General features: G+C 37.6%; 1 protein-coding gene across 2 annotated transcripts in view; it reads right to left on the bottom strand.

The window, feature by feature from the left end:
• LOC120424971 (uncharacterized) overlaps nucleotides 1-26,099 on the bottom strand; it is a 159,645-nt gene that overhangs the window by 93,048 nt on the left and 40,498 nt on the right. For both annotated transcript variants that reach the window (XM_052710421.1, XM_039589326.2), the window contains exon 3: nucleotides 7,619-9,455. In XM_052710421.1, the coding sequence (XP_052566381.1) occupies nucleotides 7,619-9,455 (1,837 nt within the window). The remainder of the gene's footprint in view (nucleotides 1-7,618; nucleotides 9,456-26,099) is intronic.

Raw genomic sequence — 26,099 nt, 5'->3', positions numbered from 1 at the left:
TGAAATGTTTGAGAAACTTTTTTGGTGCCATCGGTTTGGCCCTTTTGAAATGTTAGTCTTGATAAAAAAATGAAAATATTAATTCTAAAAGATCAGAAAATTTCACGAGTGTTTCATATTTTAACATAGAAAATCGAACCATTAGTTGCTTAAATATCGACCTTAGAAAATGGTGGGTTGGTTGGGTGAAACTTAGAAAACATCAATTTTCCTGTTTTTAAATCTTTGCATGGCAATATCTCAGCAACTATGGGTCGTATCAACAAAGTTGAAAAAAGCAAAATATATAGAATTTTCTCAGCTTTTCAAAAATATTGTTTTCAAAAGTGGGCAAACATGGGCACTAATTAAAAAAAAATGAATAACTGCTACTATTTTCAAAAAAGTTACCAAAATATGGCTAAAACTTGAAAACAGTGCACTTTATCAAAATTTCACTAAAGTACTTTTTGATTGCAAATTTCATTTTACATCGAAAAATAAAGTTGAAAAATTTTTACGACCAATAAGTTGGCAATTTGATGTCCCCTTAAACATATCAGAAAATAAAAAAAATAAAAATAGTGTTTTTTTGCCTATCAAGTTTTAGTGACAAAAAGTGAAATTAAAAATCAGTAAATTTTTGTTTACCGTGTATCTTATTTTTTCAGTGTGGTCCTTATCCATACCTACAACCTTGCGGAAGACACCAAATCGATCAAAAAATTCCTTCAAAAGATACAGATTTTTGAACTTTCATACATAATTTTTGGACAGCTGCCAAATTTGTATGGAAAATTATATGGACAAACTAATGATGCAAAATGGCTTCTTTGTGCATACCGAAGGCACCAAAAAAGTTTCAGCCGTATTAAAAAACACAAAAATTAAAATTAAAGAAAAAAGACCGATTTCGTAGAAAATTGCTCATGTTCATCAGAATTTCAAGAACATTTTATTTTTGAAGAAGTGATGATTTTGACCATTTAATTGGCCTAGTGATTGTTTTTCGTTTATAAATGTCTTTTTTTAGCCAGATTAAACTTGACCCAATTTGTCTAGTTATTTTAACATCAGAAAATTTTCATTAAATTCAAAATTTTGAAAATATTGTGTGATGAGAATGTTACAAAAATTTTGAAAGTATTTTTTTTCTAAATTGAAATCATCAATCGTTTTGATAGAAGAGTTAAAAGTTGCCTAAACAACCTTTTCAAAATATTTCTGACATTTAAAAGTAAAAGAAAAACTACTCAGGTCTAACCAAAAACACGCATTTTGTCCGTGATTTATCATCAGTTAATAATGACTCTAAAATGAAATGGCCACAGTGTCCAAATCCGGTTTATTATAGAAAAGAGGGCATCTTTAGCTTTATTTGAGTCCAAAAAAATAAAACATGGACAAAAAATATTTTTGACAATTTTTTGTATGAATCAAATTAACTTATAACAAATGGTTTTCAGTATGGCCAATGCAATTATTTTTCAAGATTTTGTCCCTTGGCTCTGGGACTGAGGAAGGGGGGTATGTTTTAAAATGCATTTTTCACTAGTCCAGATGTTTTGCAGTCATTAATATTTAAAAAATGTAAGATTTGACGAAAACAAAAAAAATTATTGAAAAAAAAACTTTTGCTGTAGCACAAATCAAAAATTTTCAAAAATTCACAGCATTTTTGAATAAACCCAAACAAGCTTAAAATGGGGGAATGCAATTTAAGTTGATTTCAGCTGATTGCACTGAAATTTCTATTGAAATTTTGAAGTTTAAAAAAAACCCTACATTCTTGGGCCGATTTTGAAGGGGGGGTGACAAAAACTTTCAAAAATATTTGTACCAGCCTAATGTATCACAGAACTTATCGACCATTAGTCCACTCTTAAATAAGCTTTATCTCAGATTGCAAGATATGAGCATCGCATTAACCTCACATGACACTCATTAATCGCTCTCCAAATTTTAGTGCAAGCAATTAAGTCGGCGTGAAGCGTCGAGGTCCCTCTGAAAATGGCATTTTGTGCAAGTAATAGAATCCTTTCAAAAGTGTCACGATAATCGCATAACTACTTTATCTGCCACCAGGGTGTCCAAAAGTGTCAAAAGATGCCAAGGAACGATTAGACTAATAGGTTTACTTAACTTCCGCAAGAAATCCAACTTTACCACCCACATTAGCGGCTATCGGTCAGAGTGCATCAGTTCTGTCTCGACCACCTTCAGCGCATCCTTGGCCTGCAAGATCCCATTTCCATTAGTACAGACACTTCTAAAAAACTCTGTCAGAAGGCTAGTTCCACATCCAGGCAGCACGTGCATTCGTGCGTATTGCGTGCATTGGACATTTATTACCACGCGATGCCAACAGTCAAGGTGGACAATGATAGCACTGCTCAGTGTTGCCAGCAACTTCTAATGGATGTTTTACGAGTGCCATTACAAAATGGACCACCGAGCGAGCAATAAATGGCCATTGTCTATTCCACGGTAATGAGCCTGGGCCCAGATCTGGCGGACATCGGCGCAGGTCATTGGCGATGACGCAAGTTAGAAACGCACTAAAAATTTCAATCATATCATAAAAAGGGGAACGACGCGTTTGCGTTTGGCGAGATCTTCAAACCGTACTTGTACAATGGCAGAGCTGTACAGTTGGTGGTGGTTTGCCCATAAGCGGATCGCTAGATGACCTTTAAACGATGCGAATTTGATGTGCGCGCATGATTTTTGTTTCGTTTTCGCAAAACAGTACGATTGATCTTGGACGTAACTAGGAATTACTTTTTGGAATAAACTCACTTTGCTATAACTTGAATCCAGATGAGGCCTCCACTTGCCAGAACAATATTCTAAAGGAGCCATTACACTACCGCAAACAAACAAACAATCTCGTATTTTTTTTGTGTTTGACAGTTTTCCAAACTCGCAAACAAGGCAAAATGTATGCAGGCTGACGTGTGTACAAACAAATTCAGGCAAACTGTCAAAAAGTGCGAGTTTGTTTGTTTGTTAAGTATTTCGCGACCGCCATGTTGGTCGCCATTTTGGATAACGTATTCCCAGATGATTTTTAGCATTTTTTGGGTCATTTTTGAACTTTACGATAATTTACGAAAATTAAGATCAAACGTTAATTATGCCAAAAGGCATTATGTCAAATAACCATCTCCTATTCAATTGCCATAACCAACCTGTTTGAAGAAGACTCTGATGCCTCGTCTGATTCAATGCTGTACAGTGCATCTCTTGAATGGTCGTTGCGCTCGCGGAGGCAAATCTCTGCCAATCAAGCGCCAATTTCAGCCATGTTCTTTGCCACTTTGAACTCTAGCCAGACAGGTGAACAACAACAAGAAGACAACGTGCTAAAATCTTCAGTCATCACTCGAAAACGGCTTCAGACTCGTAAAATTTTGCAACACTTTTGTCACCAGTAACAAGATCCTTATCGAAGCTATCAACAGTTAGTTTCGTCCAACAATTGTCCCCGTTCACACACACATGATGGATGCTGGAACCTTGGCCACCGGCGGTCCAGGGGACGACGTCCCAAAACGTCTCAATCCACGCGCAATGAAGTCATTCAACTTAATCACTTTGCCAAAATGGACGTGAGACGTCATCGTCTCCAAACTAGGAGCTCGGTGGTCAAGAGATTATTTCATCAACTTCAACAAACTTGCCAAAAAGCGCACTTGTCCAGCTGGTGGCTATGGGCAAGGCTATAGAAAACAGCTGGTTAAAAGCTTGAGTGACAGCCGCCCCCTCGGGCTGCCTGCTACTGACTGGTGGTCAACTTGCAGAACAATCAGGTCAAATGTAACGGTGCGCCCTGCAGCTCACCTGGAACGGGGCAACCCGTTTCGGCTTGGATGGGAAAAGGAGTTAATTTGTTGGGCGCTTTCTTCTATAGCATAGAGGCAATTGGATGACGTTCAAGCTACAATGTTATGAAATAAGATCAAATGAAAAACATCTCATCCAATTTGGTCAGGTTTATCTCATCTAAAGATAAAAGAATTCAATTTCCCGACTCAAGAAAAGTGTTTCAGGAAATAGTAGAATTTCATACTATTTATCGTAAGATTGTTGGACTTGGAAAAAAATCCCAAAATTACTTCCTGCGTATCATGACACCAATGCTATTAAAATGGCCGCTTGAAGTTTGTTTAACAGAAATTCATAAATATCGTTCCTATGGGACCAGAGAGTGTGTTCGTAGAAGATTTATCTCTCGTTGAATCATAAATCACGGTCAGATTAGCTCCAAATTGTCAAAATATTTGATTTTTGGTCCTCTCACAAAAACACAACCGTCTTGTAAAAATAAAACTGTGCTGCTGAATTATTTATGTTTTATTTATTGATTTGTTTTTATTTATTCTTTAGCAATAAGCTGTTTAATTTAAACTTGAATTTTTGCATTTTCTTCTTTTTTTTTGAAATTTACATCTCTAGAGCTAGGTAGGTATTGTCTTTAAAATGTTTATGGGTCATTAAAAAAAAACTAGACTTGTTTGATCAAAATTGAGCCAAAACTTTTTTTTTTTGTTCAAATTAAATTCATAGTAAATATATTTTAGAATCAATTTTGTTTAGAAATAATTGGAAAAAGACACCAGAAAATAAAATTTACCGTTTCGTAAAAATAGGAAAAAAACTTGGATTGTTGGGAGCATACATAAACTACTGGGACACATTTTTTGGAAAGTTCAATTCTGAAAAAATCAAATAATCAATTCAAAAAATTTCTTTATAATTTTTCTAGTAATAAAGATATATGAATATTCGCAACACTACTTTATTAAAATGTTTATTTCTTCTCTTTTGAACTTACATCAAACATTAGTTCCGGTCCGCCAATGATCCAGAATAATCAAATCTGGCCCGCAAGGTTCAAAAGAATTCAAATATTAGTCTCAATAATCTGTTCATCTAATCTATATAAAAAATCCCAAAAAAAATTTAAAAATTCGTCAACAAAGATTTCTAAATATCTTGAACCTCAATTTTAAAATAAATTCATAGAAATTGTGCCATAAAAAGAGGTTTATCATACCAAATGTTTTAAATTTATCAAAATAAGTGTTACACAATTAAAGTTTTAAAACATATTATCAAAAATTATCATCACAGCAAAACAAGTTTAAAAAAATTTTTGTTTTGTCACTACAGATATTTAGTGAAACGATTTTATCTGTTTCATTCAGATATCGAAATTAACCTATTTCAATTTTTGGTTGCAAGATGTTGAAACAGAAGCTTAAGGGGATACATAATGTAGAAACTAAATTGACTAAAAAGATGTTTTTCAATCACTCCTGAAAGTTTCATGAAGATATTTCGTGACTGAATTGAGTATGAGACGATTTAAGTTCACAATTTTGCCATGCGCAAAGCGAGCTGTCAAACTTTCTGAGCGTTTTTCTCTAAACACCGAGTTGATTTACGGGTGCCACGATATCTCGAGATGGGATGAACCAAATTAGCTGAAATTTGGGGTGAAGACTCCCAAGACATATCCCGTGTGCATGACGAAGCACGATTTTGAAATTTTGCTTTTTTAAAAAATACAAAAATCAAAAACTGACGATTTTTTATATGAAAAACACAAAAATATTTTTATCTTTTTTTAAAATAAGTTTTTTAGAAATCGGCCTTCGTCATGCACACAAGACCGGTTCAATGAGGCTTCACCAAAATTTTGAGCCGATTTGGGCAAGGTAGTGTTGAAATATCGTGGCACCCGTTTTTTGAAACTGCTAACTTCAAATAGCTATATCTCGGCAATGATACAACCAAATATCTTCAAATTTGTTTTGATAATAGATGAAAATGTATATTTTAATGCCCTGAAAGCAGATTTTAAATAAAATTAAATGTGTGCTCACACAAACCTCTGACTTTTTTGTCGATTTACATGTATGTAACCCCTTAAACAGAAGAAATTGGGTTTGAACCAATAAGAGACTTAAACAGCGATTCCAGTGATTCCACGTCAAACCAGCAAGATCCAGATCAAACTTTTTTCCGAATTGACTGAAATTTGGCCTGGGAGTTCCTTTTCCAAAATAATTTAATCAGCATTTTTTTTAGTTTGACGATTTTGGTGGTAAAACCCTAAATAGGGTGGTCCCAAAAATGGCGTTTTTCGAGATTTTCGCAAAAAAAACATATTTTTATTGAAGCTTGCCACGTTTCGAAAAAATGGTGGTTAGTTGGGCTTTGGATTAAAAATACTAAGACATTTATGAAACATATACCTACACTTGAATGAACGCTTTACGCGGTAATAATTTTACCGAAATTGTTGTTTTTTTGTTTTGTTGATATCATTAAAATTACTGAGATTTCAGTATTTTTTTCTAAAAACCCGTTCTTCAGTAATATTTTTTACTGATCTACTAAGTTAACATTTTTTCCGGTTATCTTGTGATTCTCGGTAATTTGTATACCAGTAGTTCAATAAATATCATAGGGTTTTACTGTGTTGCTCAGGATAAACTTATGTCATTTTCTTGTTTATTTATTTATTTATTTAGTCACACCGTCTTTGATACAAAGAATATCCACAGACTGAATTTAGTTTGGACATTCCGTTGGTAAATTTGACACAGACAGAATTAAAACATTTACAACATTCATAAAAAAGGTTAAAATAACTTCTCCAGCCATCGTTCGGGATTCTAAAGAGAACATCAACTCTCCGACTTCTCTCTGGAGCTTGCGGCGGAAGCAAAGCTATTAGTGCCTGGCAGTCCGAGTTTCCGTTCACTACGTCGAATAAGAAAATACGCCTGAGGAATGAGACCCGCAAAGAGAGCTTTTCCATCCTCAGAAATTGGAGTCTCTCCTCGAAGTGAGCCTGTCTCACTGGGTGGTTTGAGGGAAGCTCGCGGATAATCATCCTCGTCGCGGTTCTTTGCACTCTTTCTTACAAGTTTGCATCTCCAATCAGCCTGGGGGCCCAAATTTGTACGCCATACTCTGTTGTCATTTTAAATTTTGGTGCAGTTCTTGGTTGTGCATTGCTTAAATTAGTGATGAAACAATAGTTTATGGCAAGAAAAATTAGATTTTGGGTAAGTGATACTTGTTTAAATGCAATGTTTTCAAATAAAAAAAAAACTTTCAGGTCATGTCAAATCTCCTCTTGGAACTTAGGAGCAATTATAATACTTTTATATTATCACATCTGGTTTTGGGCCTGCCTAGGAATGAACGACCAGGATACCCAAAAAAATTGTGTTGTTTGAGAAATTGTTCTGAAATGAATGGTTTTTCAATTTGAAAAGTTGAGTTATTTATAACAACAAGAAAAAGAAAACTTAACTGTAGAATCCTTTAAAATCAAGCTAATACATTGGCAAGTAATTGATGAATGATTATCATTATTTAATTTTTGAAATCAAAAAAGAACATAGTCTAAAGTTTTTTTTTAAACCAATCTAAAAAGCCAAAGTTATAAAGTACAAACTATTATTTATAATTATTTGATCAATTCATCTACAGTCAGGTTGTTGTGGCTTTCAAATTAGGGAAAAATATAATCTTTTATTTTTGAAGATTCAGTTAAGATTTACTACTAAGAACAAGCTTCTGATCACGAAAAAACTTGAAAATAAAAGACACTACTCACATACGAAACCGCAATCGCGTTCTTCCCTCCGATCTTCACCTTCCGTATCAGCGTGTGGTGCGGCTGCTGCTCCTCCCGGTTCGCGCCGTAGTACATCTCCCAGTAGCTCGGCTTGTTCAGGTGGTACTCGAGCAGCATCTTTTCCTTGTCCCCAAACAGCTTCCCGCTCTTGCCTAAACTTTCCATCAGAATCACCCGCTGCAGGGTGAAATCACTCACATCCCCGCCACTTTTGCCCAGATTATTCCCACCACTGATTTCCGGCGGCTTGTGCCGCAACCGACCATCCACCAAAATGCCACCGTTTCCGGCACTAGCCGCGGCCATTTCCGCGGCGATCCCTGTCCCATGCCCACCACCATTACCACTAATCATCATCATCCCCGGAGGGCGGCCACCACTTTCCCTTCCCTCCTGCTGCGGGGGTACCTCTATTGACACTTTGCTAAGCCGTCGACCGTCACCGGGTCGCAGCTCTTCGTTGCCAAAGTACCCTCGTTGATACGCCATCTCGCGATGTTCCCGCTGAAGTCTCTGCTGCTGCTGCTGGTGTAACATCTGAGCCGTGCGGACTTCCTGCGCGAAAGGATTCGGAGCAGTTCGGTTCAGCTGACGCACGTTGAACCCATCCCGCACGTAAACCGTCTCAAAGTACGAAGGTTGCGAGTTGGAGCTCTTGGGGTCTTCCTTCGGGTAGCTGGTCAGCGTCCGATGGGGGACTGCCGCGTAGAAAGGTTTGAGTGTAGCTGCGGAGTTGGACTTTTTGCTCTCCATCACTTCGTACTCGTTTTCCAGATGCAGTGAGTTGCTCCGCGATCGGTTCTTCTGTTCCACGGCGTTCTGCACCGCGAGACACTTGGCGTCCTTGGACATTCCCTTGCAGAAGCGTTTGATTTCGTTTTCATTCTTCTGGTTCATGGACTGCAGGTAGCCTTCCAGGTCGGACTTGAGATTCGCTATCTTTTCCTCTAGTTCGGCTTCCGCCGGAGTTGGTTTCGTGTGCTCATTGCTTCCGTTTGTGTTTGCCTTCTGGTTGTCACTTCGTTGATCTAGCAAAGTGTTCAGCTTACCCTTGATCTGTTCCAGAATGTTCCGCGTGTTATGAAACTCCAAGTATTCCTCGTACTGGGATTTCTTGCCCGTTTTTTCATCTGCAGTTTTCTTGCTGATGGAGTAAATTTCGTTATCTGAATTTGATGAAGCAGGGCTTTCAAAGCCAATCAAGTTTTGCTGACTGCTGTGTCGCATCCGAAACGCTTCCAGGTTTATGTCCGCCAGCGAATCATCCACATCCAGCGGCCAGATTGGACGCGGGATCGGCCCATCCGGACCTTCCACGATGTCCGTCAGTTTTTCGTTGCTCAGCTGCTTCGCCCGCATGACGGTCAGCTCGTTCGGTACGCTCTCCAAAGCCGCCGGATAGTAATACTTCTCTAGTGTTCTACCACTCTTCGGGTCACCAATCGGCCCACCATTCTTCAGAATGCCCTCCTTCTTCGTGACCCCGCTTCCAACTTCCGACGTTTTGTTTTCCACATCCGAAGAGTTCTTGCGTCCCCGATCAACCGGCTCGTAGTAGATGTGTTCATCCACCACGGACCCACCGCCGGCAAAGTAGATATTTGTACTGTAGTAACCGGACGAGCCGCTCTTCTCGGTCGAGTAGTGCGACGCAGAATTCACCCGGTCACGGCCGAGAGCCTTTCCGACGACCACCTCGGACTCGATTTCCCCCGTCGTGTCCTGGCTGCTGATGGACTGGCGCTTTTGACCTCCGGGCTCTACGTCTGCGGTACGGATGATCTTGAAGGTGGTGGTGTCACCGTTGGATTTGGCACTGTAACGAAAAGAAAGACCAGAGGTGTGCTGTAACTTCAGTGTGATTCAACCATTTTTGTGCGATTCGATCTACTAATTGATCAACGTCTCTGGCCTCATTGCGCTAATTGCCACTGACGTTCAATGTAACACCGCACCCAAGTCTCTGAATGCTCCAATTTTGATATTTTTCACTTGCGTTTCTTCAGACGATGTCCATTAGGATTGCTGATTCCTAAAGCAGTGACCCAAAGTTTAGTACTTGTGCTCTCTTATAAGGGAGATTGGGATACTTAAGCTTACGCTGATCAATGCTGTATTTTAGAATATTTTGTAAAATACAATTCAATGAGGTACCTTAACTAAGTCGCAACATGTTCCATTTCCCCTTAATCAATGCACTCGACTGAAGAATTGGCCAAATATGCAACATTTTCGCTTTCATCCTCTGCTGATCGACGCGAGTACCTGCGAGTGCAGCAAACCTTTAATGTACACTACCGCTACCGCAAGATCTGCTTCACTCGTGCTTGGAGACCTTCTCGCAGCATACATGTTAGCGGACCACAAGTTGGAGGTCTGTCGTTTGCTGGAGTCGCAGGTTTATTTTTTTCTAATGCTCTTTGCTCCACCGTGGCCTACATTTTGACGGCTGCTGCAGCATTTCTGCATTCACATTCGTCACGGTAAAAAATACCTTAAAAATAATATGTCGATCAAATTTTGTCAAAATTACTTGTTCAACGTTTTTCATAAACCATGAAATATTAAAATTTGTGTTTTTCAATATATTTTCCAACCAGTGCTCAAAGTTCATTCGAGTACACGAGTTTTTTCGTGTGAATGTTGGAATTAAAATGCACTCTAGGAAACCGGATTGGAATAGTTGCACCCACTCTCTGAGCCTGAAGTAGTTCCAGAACGGACTGGCCTGAGCCTGGTAGAAATCGGTGAAAGTCGATTTAGGGAGAGACCACCGGGGCAATAAAGCAATATATTTATAAAAAGCGAGAGTGAATGTCAACTGCTGCAAATGCGGGCAAAACCAGATGATTTCTTGATTCTACAATTTCGAAATTCGATTTGAATTTTGCAATCGTAGAGCTGGACTGGTCTCGTCACGACGGACGGGTTTTTAGTGCTGATAACATTGGAAAAATAGTGAGAGGATTGGATGCAAGTGCAAATAATAAAAATCTAAATTTATCACATTTTTAGCTTCACTTGTTGAAAGCTTTAAAGTTTTTGTAATGGTTCATCCAAAGATTTTAGAATAACTAAATTTTATTTACTTTGATTCATTTAAAATTCAAAAATTCAGAATAATAAAAAAAAACATAAAAGAAACTTATGTTATAACATAAAGCCCAGAAGAATTTTAAAGCAAACATTGTCTTAAGGGATTACATACATGTAGAAAATCTCATAATTTCATAATGCAGAAATTTATTAAATCCACTTAAAAGATGTTTTTCAATCACTCCTGAAAGTTTTATAAAGATATTTCATGATTTAACTTAGTAAGGAAAGATTTAAGTTCAAAATTTTGCCATGCGTAAAGCGAGCTGTCAAACTTTGTGAGCGTTTTTCTCTGAACACCAAGTTGATTAACGGGTGCCACGATATCTCGAGATGGGATGGACCAAATTGGCTGAAATTTTGGGTGAAGACTTCCAAGACATATCCTGTGTGCATGACGAAGCCCGATTTCGAAATTATTTTATTTTCAAAAAATACAAAAATCAAAAACCGGCGATTTTTTTACATGAAAAACATAAAAATATTTTTATCTTTTTTTAAATAAACTTTTTTTTAATCAGCCTTCGTCATGCACACGGGCACCCGTTTTTCGAAACAACTAACTTCAAACAGCTATATCTCGGCAATTATACAACTAAATGTCTACAAATTTGTTTTGTTAATACATAGATGAAAAGATATATTTTAATGACTTGAAAACAAATTTTAAAAAAAAGTTGAAGTGTGTGCTCATAACAACCTCTGACATTTTCGGCGATTTACATGTATGTAATCCCTTAATTAAATTCTTTAAAATAGCAATATTCAACAAATATCTCATCCACAAAGTCTTTTTATGTAAATTATATTTGTTTTTAATTGAAAAGTGCAATACAAACTATTTGACGAATTGAAAGGCAAAAATACTTTGCATTTTTTTTTTAACTTTTACCAAATAATGTTTTCAGGTATTCAAAGTCAAAAGTCGAATACTAATTATTTTCAATCATATTTTTATTCCCTGTAATAACAATTTGACTTTCAATTTATTTTGAGAGGATTTTTTGCAGTAAACCACATTGGTACTGTAAATTACGACTCATGTTGAAAAAATCTCATTTTTGCAACTTGTGGCATAAACTACCATTTTGATCATAAAAAGTCAGGCGAATATTGAGTCCCGTGAAATTATCTCAAAGTTTCATGATTTCGTTCGATAGTCCCCATGGAAATTAGTAACTTTTTTTTTATATTTTTTAAATGTTTTGTTTTGTTCACCTCCGTGTACGCACGAGTGCAAGCAGCAGTCAAGTGCTCAGTGCTCCATCGTTTTTTCGAAATTTTTCGCCGTAATTTACCGTGATTCGCCGCGAGTTTGCTCCAACAGCATGCCAAGGGCCGGCCGTGGCCGTGGCAGTTCGAGTGCGGCCTCGAAAAACCCGCGAAGTTCGTCTACCGGCCGTGTGCAAAAAGGTAAACAAACCAACGCCGCGTCGACCGCCATCGCGCCGGGGAGTGTGTGCGCCAAAGGATTCGACCCCAAGTTATTACACCCTAATTACCGTGTCCAGGGCCGCAGCCCTATAAGGCTCCGTTCAGCTACTTCCGGCAATCCGTCGACCGATGCGCTTCAACATCCGCCAACATTCCCACCAGTAACAAGTTCGCGAGACTGAGTGACGAGGAAAGCAACAACAACAACACCGACGGTAGCACTACCGACGACGACGACGACGATGGTCGTGCACGGAAGAAAGTGATTTCGCCAAAAAAAGTAATTACTCCGAAGGAACGACGACCACCACCAATTTTCGTTTTGGACACGTTGGCGGACGATGTTGACGAGCAGCTGGAAGGCCTCGTGTACTGCCTCAAAATAGGTAAATCGTCAGTGCAAGTGTTCACATTTGACCAAAAGAACTTCGACCTGGTTGTGGAGAAATTGAAGCGTAAAAACTTCAAGTTCTACACATTCGACCCCGTGCAGAAGACCGCTGTTAAGGTCGTCTTGCAGGGGTATCAAGACCGCCCGATCTCCGTCCTCAAGGAGCACCTCTTGGGTGTCGGAATAACGCCGCGAGACATAAAAGTCCTCTCGCGGAAGACAACAGTCACAGGTACTCACACACTGTACCTGTTGTACTTCGATCGCGGCACCGTCAAACTTCAAGACCTGCGGCGGACTAAGGCGTTGGACGGTTTTTGGGTAAACTGGCGGTTTTACTCCAAAAATCCGACGGACGCAGCGCAATGCCACCGTTGCCAGAAATTCGGCCACGGCTCGCGGAACTGCAACCTCCAGCCCCGCTGCGTGAAGTGCGGTGAGTCACACCTCTCGGAGGTGTGCGCACTGCCACGAAAGGCGGACTTGGGGGAAAACGCAGAACAAACCAAGCCGCGCGTAAAGTGCGCGAACTGTGGCGGTAACCATACCGGTAATTACCGCGGATGCGTCGCGCGAAAGTCCTACCTCGAGGAGCAGGAAAAGAGGAAGAAGAAAGCAGCAGCATCCACCCCTTCTCAACGAAGTACGAGCGCAGCCGTTCCTGCAGCTGGCCAGTGTACGGTTCCAGCGGACAACCCAGCGTTCCCTCCTGGATGGGGGCGGTCGTTTGCAAGCGTGGTCGCTGCCGGTAGCGGCGATGCGGCCCAGCAAGGAGTCACCGGGGAAGATCTCTTTACCCTGCCGGAGTTCTTTGCTCTCGCGGGGGAGATGATGACGCGGTTTCGGACCTGCCGTAACAAGGCGGAGCAATTTCTGGCCCTCGGGGAGCTGATGATAAAGCACATCTATAAAGGATAAAAAACTGTGATCTAGTTTTAAGCTTTTTCTATTTCTATCCCCTTTCCCTTGCAATTTTAGTAAGTTTTTTTCTTAACTTTTTCTTACTTTCGGTAACCCCTTAACTACAAGCAACAATTGTTCCAATATGGATTATGATGTAACACACAGCTGAAAGGAACTCCAAAACTCTGTTTTGTACCTTAAAAGAACTTATTGTATCTGATTATTCACCAATAAAACCGAATTTGAATTTGAATTAAATGTTTTGTTACAGGTTTTATTTTTGCATCATCATTTTTCATTAACCTTTTCAAGAAGGAGATGATAATTTTTAAGAACATCTTTTTGAGACTTAATGTCTTCGAAAACGTTGAAGAAAACTCAAGTTATATAGATCATTTTGGCCAGACGAGACTGTAAAATCTTGTTTTGATTTGGAATTCAATTTGAACGTAAAATAAATAAAATAAAAGCGAATCAGAGAAAACTTTTAAGCCTTATTTATCGTATATTTTGAATTAAAAAAAAATATCATGCAGTTGCCCAATCATTTGTTTTAAAATAATTATTCACCTTTATATTATCATTGATTATGATCAGACTTCTTTAGCATTCAATTTTTCATATTTGCCTCAACATCTTTGCTTTAGTTCTATCCGGTGGATAATGTTATGTTACGAACAATCTAAATAAAAATAAAGATTTTCTTTGTGTGTCACGTTCAAAATTGAGAATAAAATTTGTATTGGATTGAAGAATAATATACAGTAATGTTTAAAAAGTTCTTTCTGTAATTCCAACATAACATTTCCTAGGTTATTTTAACATTTTTAACGTTCCGTGGAATTTTCATGAAAATAGTGTTTTGGGATTATGATCCCCGTGAAAATTGCAATTTTTGAGCGTGAATATTTTTGGAGTTAATGTTCCTCGACTCTGACCGAGGGAGGAGGGGGCGAAAAATCCAACATTTGAATCAAACAAGTGATTTAAAATGCATTTAACTAGTTGTTTTGCATTCATAAGTTTTCAATAAAAGTCTTAGCAATGACGCAAAAACACAAAAAGTTTTGTTATGCGATACTGTACATCGGAATTTTACCAAAATTCAAAATATATTTAAACGATTTCAAATATGATAAATACAATTTTCCACGCAAGCAAAATGCATTCAAAATTGTTATTAGTTGATGAGACCTCTATTTTCATAATAAATTACAGAAAATTTGCAAAGGATAAATGAATTTATGAAAATAATTTAGTTCCCAGACTTTTATGTCTTATTCCAATCTGTGGCCCCCCAAAATTAGCAAAATGTGAAATAGTGCCCCATTTGATTAACAATAAATAAATAAGCGTTATTCAATGTATTTTATAAAGTTTACAATCAATTGTACAAGTATTTTCAACGACAATTTTAATTTTCAGCATTTTTTTATAACCCCAGATCATTCAAGGATTTTTTTAAGCGGAGGGGGGGAAGAGAAACTTGAAATACAATTTGCCATAGCCTTGATTAAATGAAAATTCTTGAAAAAAAAGAATCAAAATTCATTAGATAAAGGTGTACAAAATCCCATATGCATTACCTTTTTAATGTAAAACTTCAAAACGACCTTCATGCATATGAGACGCTTATGCGAACACGGGTCGTAAAGCCGTTTACAATAACTTTTTTTTTTAATTTCATGGGCTAGATTGTTGAAGAAAGAAAGAGAGTCTTTCAATTCCTTTTTTTGCTGTTGATTCTTGATTTACTCATTGGATTCGAGCATGTAATTTGGCTTAACTCCAATCGCGAAAACCTAACAACTCATGAAAAACCTTCACAAGTTTCACTTTTCTTTCAGCCAAACAGATAACCGGGTCCGCAAACCCCGCTCAAAAGACCTCCCAAACGAAAACGAAACCTCTTAAATTCTCACCTAACGGAGATACTTCACACACTATCAACAACGCCAACAAGAAAAAAACGGCACTACCGCGTACGCGTCGCGACTCAACAACCGATACTGAACCATCCGAGCCACTCCAAGTTCACGGTGACCAACCACCGCTGGTCTAGCCAACCCACACACCGACCAACCGGCCGTCCGTCCAAGGTTTTCGGAAGAATTTTCCGACGCACACAAAGAAACTCGTCGTCATTTCTTCATCTTGCTTTCGTCGTCGTCGTTGCGCGTTTTCTCTTCTCTCTGTACAGCTGGTTGCCTTTCTTCGCATCTCACCGAGAGTCTCGGCTTTTTTCTAGTTCAAGTCATCAATTTCACATGAACTTACTGCCGAGCTGAGCCCTGGTATCAGTGAAGAGTCCCGCGTTGTGCAACGACGACTGCATGGATATAACCGTTCAACGATGTGGTTACGTCCGTAGTGGCCAACTTGAAGTTGTTGGTACATTCGATGGATCGGGTCTTTGGCAATAGTACCGATGAGGAGTACAGTCTACCATAGACTGACTCCATGAACCACGTGAACACTTCTTCCTGTCATGCAACTTAAAGGATTTCAAGCTCAGTTAAAGATTATCATAATTAATTTCCCAAAAAATGTCGTACTTGTTTCAAGCATCACTAAACTATAACTTTTTAGTTAAAACAATATTTCATAGACTATGAAAAGTCTTAAACGTTAGTCTATGACTAACGCTCTCGTCTCCAACATCTTCCCCATCAACTAATGCTGGGGCATTGAGAGGCTCAATCATCGCCATTTTCCCGCCTTGTTTTTACACTATATCGTACAAATCGTGCCCATTCAATTGCTCACTTTCTCCGCAAACGCAAAACGGCCGATGAACAACAAACCTTGGCCTGGCTCGCACATTTATCTTGCTACACACATCGTAGCGAACGAGTCGCGCTTCGTACGGCCTTCACTGCTCAGCCTCCTTCCCCCTACAGCTTCTGAACCTGGATCATCTTGGAAAAACTAGTTGAGTTGCCAGCCGGGCGGAAGCGGCCCCAATGGAACAAGTTCTGCAGAGACCACTTTCGCAGTCACTTGGGGCCATGCTACCGGGCAGAAGGCACAGTAAGTGTTTTGAGAAAATTTTAAATTAAGATTAAAAAAACATTTTTTTTTGAATTAAGTTTGGAAATTTAATCACATGAAAAGTCATGTAAAATTACACCAAAACTTTAAACTGCCAAGAAAGCACCAGGAAATTCGATAGAAATGAATCAGCCTCAGCGCTATCCAGTAGTAACGTTGGTTCTTCACCGCATAACAAACACTTTCGCCACATTAGACGGTGGTTATCTATGTCAGTGGTTGGCCTTCACCGGCCAAGCCTGTACGAAATACCTTCGGGCAGTGATGAGCCCTCTTAATGGGCGAGGAAGTGGATTAATTTGGGGGAAAATTGCCTCTAATCGATGTTCGCTTTTGGGCGATGAGGGGCTTAGGCGTTTAATTTGTTTGCAGGCCCTATATTCATGCGTTGAGTGAATTGACACATTAAGCTGATGAATTGAGAACGGAATAATTTGAGAAGAAAAGAAGCCAAATTTGATTGATAATACTTTCTGTTTGTCAATGTTCCATATCTCGATATCCCATTAAAAACAAAATAAAAATGTTTAGTCGATTTCAAGCCTAGCAGATTCCCCGATTCCTCTTCGATTTGCATGAAACTTTGCTCATGGGGTAATGTTGGTCGCTGATCACGAATCCGAGGTCTGTTTTTCGATATCTCGTGACGGATGTAACTTCCCAAGTATTGGACATAGAACAGTGGTAAATATGGAGACTTTTATGTAAAATTGTCTGGAGAATCGATTCCCGTGTTCAGTTTTTGCAGATTTTGACGTTTAGACCACTTTTCAAAAAACAGTTTCAGTAAATGAATTTTGTATTTTTTAGGGTGAGTTGCTCCATCCTGCATTTTTCGTGAGTCTTTTTGTAATATTTTCAGCTATTTTCACAAAAATTTTGAATGAAGAAAAATCGAGGACTCACCTTTCATAAAAGTAACGTGTTTTTTTCTTTCAGTGTATTTTTTTGGAAAGCCCGTCAAATTTCCTACAAGTTTGTCTTTGACCACTTTTTGATACGATGCAACGGCTTCGAGGTACAGCAATATTAAAATTACGAAATGCAAAAATATTTAAAACATTACCGCCCTTCTCAAATGCCATTATCGAGTGAAACTGGCTCCATATACACAAAAATGGCTTACGTAAGCGTAGGATAACATGTCTACAAAGTTTCATTGAATTCAGATAGGGTCGAGAAAAAAAGTACCCTAAAAATTCCTGTTTTGGGCTGGAATTGCTCGTTTACGATTTTTTTTTGTTTTGTTTACGAATTCGAAAACAGAGTTATTTAACCCAGAGTATCACTAAGAAAAAATAATTTTTCGTAATTTTAATTCTGTGTAAGGCATATCTCAGCAATCAAAAGTCGAATCAACAATATCCAAGAGAAAATTTCGTAAAGAATTTTCTCACCTTTTCAAATATATATTTTTCACAGATGGATTAGAATAGATACCACTATAAATACTATTCTGAAATATTTTTTTTTAATTTGAACCTAAACATGGATTTTACCTGAAAACAGTGCAGTTGATTCAAAATTCACAAAAGAATCATTGATTTCAAATTCAAAAATCAGAAATAATTTTAGGATTATTTTTTCAGCGAACTTTATTATACTGGACGAAAAACTAAACATCCGTCATATCCTATAGCTCAAATGTTGGTACTAAATCAAATAAAAAATAAAAACAATCAAAGGGGGCAAAGTTTGTCAAAATCGTTTTTTTGATAAAAAGTTCACCAAAAAAAGTCCCTATTATTAATTAAAACTTTGCCGAAGACACCAAATCGATAGGGAAATACCTTCAAAAGATACCGATTTTCGAATATGTTCGTACCATTTTGTATGGACAGCCTCCAAGTTTGTATTCAGACTTGTATAGAGAAACCAATGATACAAATAGGCTAATTTGGACCTTAGGAATTGATGAAAAATGCATCATCCAAATCAAAAAAATAAAATGAAAAGTCGATTTGCGAAAACGTCTAGAATTGCTCATCTTCAAGTTTTGAAAATATCTCGGGAATCCTAGAAATTGTATGAAAAAGGATGACTGTTCTTAGATATTTAAAATATTTTTAAAGTATTAAATATCATAAGCAACATGTTCAAAAGAGTCACAATTTCAGTCAAAGCAGTGAAGACTATGAGAGATAGGAATACCCAGTTTGCAGACTAAACTTCAAAGTTTTGACGGCCAATATGAATAGTTCATCCGCCAAGAACACATTTGGTAGTGCTTTTCTAGGTCATGAGTCTTGATATACCTATCAGAAATTCAATTCAAAACGGTTTATAGCTTCCCGCGTTTATTTTCGCCGAAAGCCACTCATCAAAACGAAATCAAAAAGCCCACCCCCGATCTCTCAAAACAAAAACAACAAACAATACAGCCGGAGACCATGAAACGGCCAAAAATTTAAAGCATCACGAAATATTGATAAAAGTGGCGTGGTGTGGTCTCTCGCGCAATTGTCACGAGCGTACTTGCGCACGTACTCGTCAGGAGTGTATTCCACCCCAACTTCGAACATTTGCGCGTGCCCTCCAAACTAATCGAACCGGGTGGGCTCACGCGACTCGGTAGTTGTTCCTCGAACACTTGTGTGCACGATGATTCGAGGGGGTGATTCTGACATTGAAAATTCGTGTCTATTCTTGGAACGCACTTTGTCACTGATTTATTCGGTAATTTATACTTAATGTTTGTAAATGTTAGCATTAGTGGACGATTTACAGCTTCAGCTGCGATCTCTGCCTCAATCTAGAAGCAGATTGTGACATACGCAAAAGGTCAGCAATATCAAATTCTATGGTGAGCACTTTAAGATATACTAAATTGCTTCATTAGTGCAATCAAGAAACCAGTAATCAACCATTCTAGTGTTCTACAGAAAAGCGCCGTGTATCTTCCCCTAAGCGGACGTTCTACTTGACGTCGTTGATCAGCAAACCGCAGACCGCAACCAAAGAATGACCATTGTGTACGTCCGCGTATCGGAGAGGTGATCTTCGAATTTCGAAACCACCAAAGAATCACCTCCACCAAGAATTACCAGCCGATCTTGACGTGAAGATTCTGGCTACATGCGAATGCCTTCGAATTAAATGGTTCCTTTTTATATTCGAGATGGCTTTCAATGCCTGCCGGCTGATAGAATTTGAGGGCCTAACCATTTGTTGTTCCGTTCTAAGAAACCGATTATTACGTAAAGAATAGTGTTATTGCAACACAACACTGGTCAGTGAGTTCGTCACGGAGGTGGAAGTTTAGGTTACCTGGTTTTGTTTGTAACAGACCTGTAAGAACGTCCAATAGTAATTACAGAAAGATTATAATGATAATGATAATCATAAGGATCACAGCAAAAAAAAGGAATTATTCAGCAGCGTGTAAAAAACCTGGATGTAAAATAAATTTTGCATTTTGTCATTTAACCCTGCTTAAACTGCCCAATTTTTTCCCCCATGTTTTGACCAACTTTTGTTCTACGAAAAACTTTACTTCTCTTGTTTTATGTTTTTCTTGTTTTATGTTTAGTATTTTGATTTGCGTTTATCTTTGTTTTTGGTAGTATTTAGCCTATTCTACCACCTCATATGATTACCCGGGCAGACGGTAATAACAAAAATCATGCCATTTCAATAACAAATACTGTTAAAATAACAGAAAGTGTTATGGAATCTTCTTGAAAAATCCATTTTTGCATAAGGGTTTAATAACAGTTTATGTTATGATAACAAAATTTGTTATTGATCTGATATTGGTTGAAACCCAAAACAACCTTGGAATAACATTTTTTGTTATGGAAGAATACCTGCAACTGTTATTGCGATGATCGGATTAGTTGTTAAAATAACAAAAAATAATAACAAAGATTTGTTCGAAGAATAACTAAAAATGTTTTAAGTCTGTTATTACAATATCAATCCAATAACAAAAAAAAATCATAACGACGAATAACAAATTTTGTTAAAATTAACATAATATGTTATTGCCCTTGTATTTTCAAATGTTGTTTTGTTTTGTTTATTTGCACCGTCTTCGACTGAGGTCGCACAAACTGAATAACTTAAAACTAACATAAAAATAAACATGTTCTAACACAGGAATACATAAAATATGTCAAATACGTGTTCCCAAGTTATTTCCGTCTGCTCGGGTACATTTTGCCTTTCTAATTTTTTCATGTTTTTACAGTCACATGTTCAATTTTTTGCTTGTTTTTCACATTTTCTGCCTTAGAATGGCACCATTAACATTTAAATTGTAAAAAATGCGTAGAGTCAAAGCGTGGGACACTACAAAAAATACTGCATTCTTCTTTTTAGAAGTAGATTGTGACATAAAATATAGGAAAGTTAGTAAAAAACACAGCCAAAGTTGACCTCTAAAAAAATAAATTTTTAAAAACATTGGCAAAATCACATAAAACAAGTCAAACTTTCAACCCTAAATTTTTCAGAAATTCTAAGTTTTGTTTCACAATTTGGTTGAAAAACTAACTTAATCCACCTATGTGGTTGATGCCTTCCTCACTTTTTACCAAAAATGGGTAATATGAGTGGTTTGGACACACATTTCAGCATTTTTTTAGATCCAGAAAAAAAGAACACAGATATAACTTATGTGGTGATAACTCGAGACAGGGTTGCCAGATCTTCAATATTTCGGACTCTTTGGAAAGCCCTTTCAATTGCCTAACCAACGATGGGTCGGATGATGGATCCGGACATCGTTTACATACATTTAAGTGAGATCCGGCTTCAAAAAAGTACATAAATATTACTTATGTGGTAATAACTCGAGACAGGGTTGCCAGATTTTATATGATTTGGACTCTTTGGAAAGCCCTTTCAATTGCCTAACCAACGATGGGTCGGATGATGGATCCGGACATAGTTTACATACATTTAAGTGAGATCCGGCTTCAAAAAAGTACATAAATTTCACTGAAGTGGTAATAACTCGAGACAGGGTTGCCAGATCTTCAATGTTTTTGACTCATTGGAAAGCCTTTTCAATAACCTAACAAACGATGGGTCGGATGATGGATCCGGACATCGTTTACATACATTTAAGTGAGATCCGGCTTCAAAAAAGTACATAAATATCACTTAGGTGGTAATAACTCGAGACAGGGTTGCCAGATCTTCAATGTTTTGGACTCATTGGAAAGCCCTTTCAATTGCCTAACCTACGATGGGTCGGATGATGGATCCGGACATCGTTTACATACATTTAAGTGAGATCCGGCTTCAAAAAAGTACATAAATTTCACTGAAGTGGTAATAACTCGAGACAGGGTTGCCAGATCTTCAATGTTTTTGACTCATTGGAAAGCATTTTCAATAACCTAACCAACGTTGGGTCGGATGATGGATCCGGACATCGTTTACATACATTTAAGTGAGATCCGGATTCAAAAAAGTACATAAATATCACTTATGTGGTAATAACTCGAGACAGGGTTGCCAGATCTTCAATGATTTGGACTCTTTGGAAAGCCCTTTCAATTGCCTAACCAACGATGGGTCGGATGATGGATCCGGACATCGTTTACATACATTTAAGTGAGATCCGGCTTCAAAAAAGTACATAAATATTACTTATGTGGTAATAACTCGAGACAGGGTTGCCAGATTTTCAATGTTTTGGACTCTTTGGAAAGCCCTTTCAATTGCCTAACCAACGATGGGTCGGATGATGGATCCGGACATCGTTTACATACATTTAAGTGGGATCCGGCTTCAAAAAAGTACATAAATATCACTTATGTGGTAATAACTCGAGACAGGGTTGCCAGATCTTCAATGATTTGGACTCATTGGAAAGCCCTTTCAATTATCTAACCAACGATGGGTCGGATGATGGATCCGGACATCGTTTACATACATTTAAGTGAGATCCGGCTTCAAAAAAGTACATAAATTTCACTGAAGTGGTAATAACTCGAGACAGGGTTGCCAGATCTTCAATGTTTTTGACTCATTGGAAAGCATTTTCAATAACCTAACCAACGATGGGTCGGATGATGGATCCGGACATCGTTTACATACATTTAAGTGAGATCCGGATTCAAAAAAGTACATAAATATCACTTATGTGGTAATAACTCGAGACAGGGTTGCCAGATCTTCAATGATTTGGACTCTTTGGAAAGCCCTTTCAATTGCCTAACCAACGATGGGTCGGATGATGGATCCGGACATCGTTTACATACATTTAAGTGAGATCCGGCTTCAAAAAAGTACATAAATATTACTTATGTGGTAATAACTCGAGACAGGGTTGCCAGATTTTCAATGTTTTGGACTCTTTGGAAAGCCCTTTCAATTGCCTAACCAACGATGGGTCGGATGATGGATCCGGACATAGTTTACATACATTTAAGTGAGATCCGGCTTCAAAAAGTACATAAATTTCACTGAAGTGGTAATAACACGAGACAGGGTTACCAGATCTTCAATGTTTTTGACTCATTGGAAAGCCCTTTCAATTATCTAACCAACGATGGGTTGGATGATGGATCCGGACATCGTTTACATACATTTAAGTGAGATCCGGCTTCAAAAAAGTACATAAATATCACTTAGGTGGTAATAACTCGAGACAGGGTTGCCAGATCTTCAATGTTTTGGACTCATTGGAAAGCCCTTTCAATTGCCTAACCTACGATGGGTCGGATGATGGATCCGGACATCGTTTACATACATTTAAGTGGGATCCGGCTTCAAAAAAGTACATAAATATCACTTATGTGGTAATAACTCGAGACAGGGTTGCCAGATCTGCAATGTTTTGGACTCATTGAAAAGGCCTTTCAATTGCCTAACCAACGATGGGTCGGATGATGGATCCGGACATAGTTTACATACATTTAAGTGAGATCCGGCTTCAAAAAGTACATAAATTTCACTGAAGTGGTAATAACACGAGACAGGGTTGCCAGATCTTCAATGTTTTTGACTCATTGGAAAGCCCTTTCAATTACCTAACCAACGATGGGTCGGATGATGGATCCGGACATAGTTTACATACATTTAAGTGAGATCCGGCTTCAAAAAAGTACATAAATATCACTTATGTGGTAATAACTCGAGGCAGGGTTGCCAGATCTTCAATGTTTTGTACTCATTGGAAAGGCCTTTCAATTATCTAACCAACGATGGGTCGGATGATGGATCAGGACATCGTTTACATACATTTAAGTGAGATCCGGCTTCAAAAAAGTACATAAATATCACTTATGTGGTAATAACTCGAGACAGGGTTGCCAGATCTTCAATGATTTGGACTCATTGGAAAGCCCTTTCAATTACCTAACCAACGATGGGTCGGATGATGGATCAGGACATCGTTTACACACATTTAAGTGAGATCCGGCTTCAAAATAGTACATAAATATCACTTAAGTGGACATATCTCGAGACAGGGTTGCCAGATCTTCAATGTTTTGGACTCGTTGGATAGGTTTTTCAATTACCTAACCAACGATGGGTCGGATGATGGATCCGGACATCGTTTACATGCATATAATTGAGATCCGGATATTTATGAAAACACATTTTTATACATAACTTTTGAACTACTTATCGAAACTTCAAACAATTCAATAGCGATGTATGGGACCCTAAACCAAGTCGAATGCAACTGGTTTGGTCAAAATCGGTTCAGCCAGTGCTGAGAAAACTCAGTGAGAATTTTGGTCACATACATACATACACACACACATACACACACACATACACACACACATACACACACACATACACACACACAGACATTTGTTCAGTTTTCGATTCTGAGTCGATATGTATACATGAAGGTGGGTCTAGGAGCTTTTAATCAATAGTTCATTTTCAGAGCAGGATTATAGCCTTACCTCAGTGAGGAAGGCAAAATGGATTTTTGGCTTTCTTTAAATTTTTAGGTTGAAAAAAAATCAACATCAGAAACTCTAGCACAAACAATGACTTTTTTAGATCCCTAAAAGATTTCAAAAATAATAAATACGTATTTTTGGTATTTAAATTAAGTGATTAAAATGAATCAAAAATCTAGATTTATTCAGTGAGTCAATTTTTTTTATTCTATCCTACACAGTAAAAAATTGTGTAAATTTGGAAGGTGTAATTTTGGAAGGTTGAATATTACCTCTTTTATGATATAATTTTACCTCAATTTAGACTGAAAAAGCGACATTACAACAGAAAAGTGGTAAAATTACACATTTTCAGAGGTAAAATTACACATTTTTTGTGACATAAAAGATGTGTACCCCTTTCTAGATGTAATATTACCATGATTTTTTTTTTCTGTTTACAATTTTCTCAAATGCATCCAATCAATTAGCAAATCCCTTCTCAAGACACAGAGTATCGAAAATTCACATGACATTTTGAATGAATGTCACGTAAAATTGTATGGCCACTACTATGAAAAACTTATGATGCAAAATTGCTTCATTTTACATAGGAAATACATGGACTATGTTTCATCCAATTAAAAGAAAAATCAATACAAAATTTCTAAACCATTGGGAAATTCCAAACAATTACTGTCATGCTTCTGCAAAAAAAATGTACAAAAAATCTAAGATCATGATAATGTAACATTGTTTTCCCAAAGTTTTAAGTCAGTTTCCAATTTGAATTTTTTTTTTTTTTTTTTTTTGATCAAAAGTGTCCCAATCCAAACAAATAATTGACTTTGATGAACAGCTTACACCTTTTGAAAACGTATCAAAAATAAATAGAACCGAATCCTTAACCTGTCAAACTTACCAAAATTTTCTCTAGTTTATTTTGCCCTTGATTTTTTGGAAAGAAATAAAGGAGGGACACAAAAAACATTGAATAAAATTTATATAAGCTTTATTTTTTTTTAATGCTTGAGTTCAATATGAATTTTCAAAAAAAAATTGATAACCTTTAAAACAATATTCGCACGACATCACAATTGTTGCCAAATAACTAGATTTTTTATGTGTGTCGAATAGGCTGGGATTGAAACATCCAACATTTATTTTTAATCTTTGATTTTTAGAGGAATTGCTGAATTCAAGCATGATCACTGGTTGACCAGTCAGAGCGTGAAAATATGTTTCAAAATCATGGGTGTTAACCAAAAGTCACTTCATTATTTTTTAATTAACTTAAGGTGTTTGTCGAATATTTCTTTGAAAAGTATCCATGGTTTAATTTCGGTTCTAACCCCTGAAATATATTTTTGAAAATGAATTAAAGAAATTCTAAACACCATTCTAATATCACTAACCAAGCGTGACTTGCGAGATTTCACGGCCACTGTCAAGTTCGTTGGCTCAAAACAAAGCTGTTTAATATTTACCATCAAGATTGAAAAACAAACCTCTGCCCTCTAATCCAAATAAAGATTCACAGTGCGAGGCCTTGATTCACACACCCCCGACGAACCAATCGGAATCTAAAGTCAATAAAAACATAAAAAAAAACCGCGCAACCAAATTTGTAATTCACAGCTCAACCTGTCGTCTCCTTTTGGGTATTCGAGTCACGGGGTGCGTTTGATGGTGCGAACAAGAGTGTGATCCAAATTAAGATTTTTTGGAACGT

Source organism: Culex pipiens, chromosome 3, assembly GCF_016801865.2.
Source record: "Culex pipiens pallens isolate TS chromosome 3, TS_CPP_V2, whole genome shotgun sequence".
Taxonomy (NCBI): Eukaryota; Metazoa; Arthropoda; class Insecta; order Diptera; family Culicidae; genus Culex; species Culex pipiens.
This window is presented reverse-complemented; position numbering and strand designations above follow the sequence as displayed.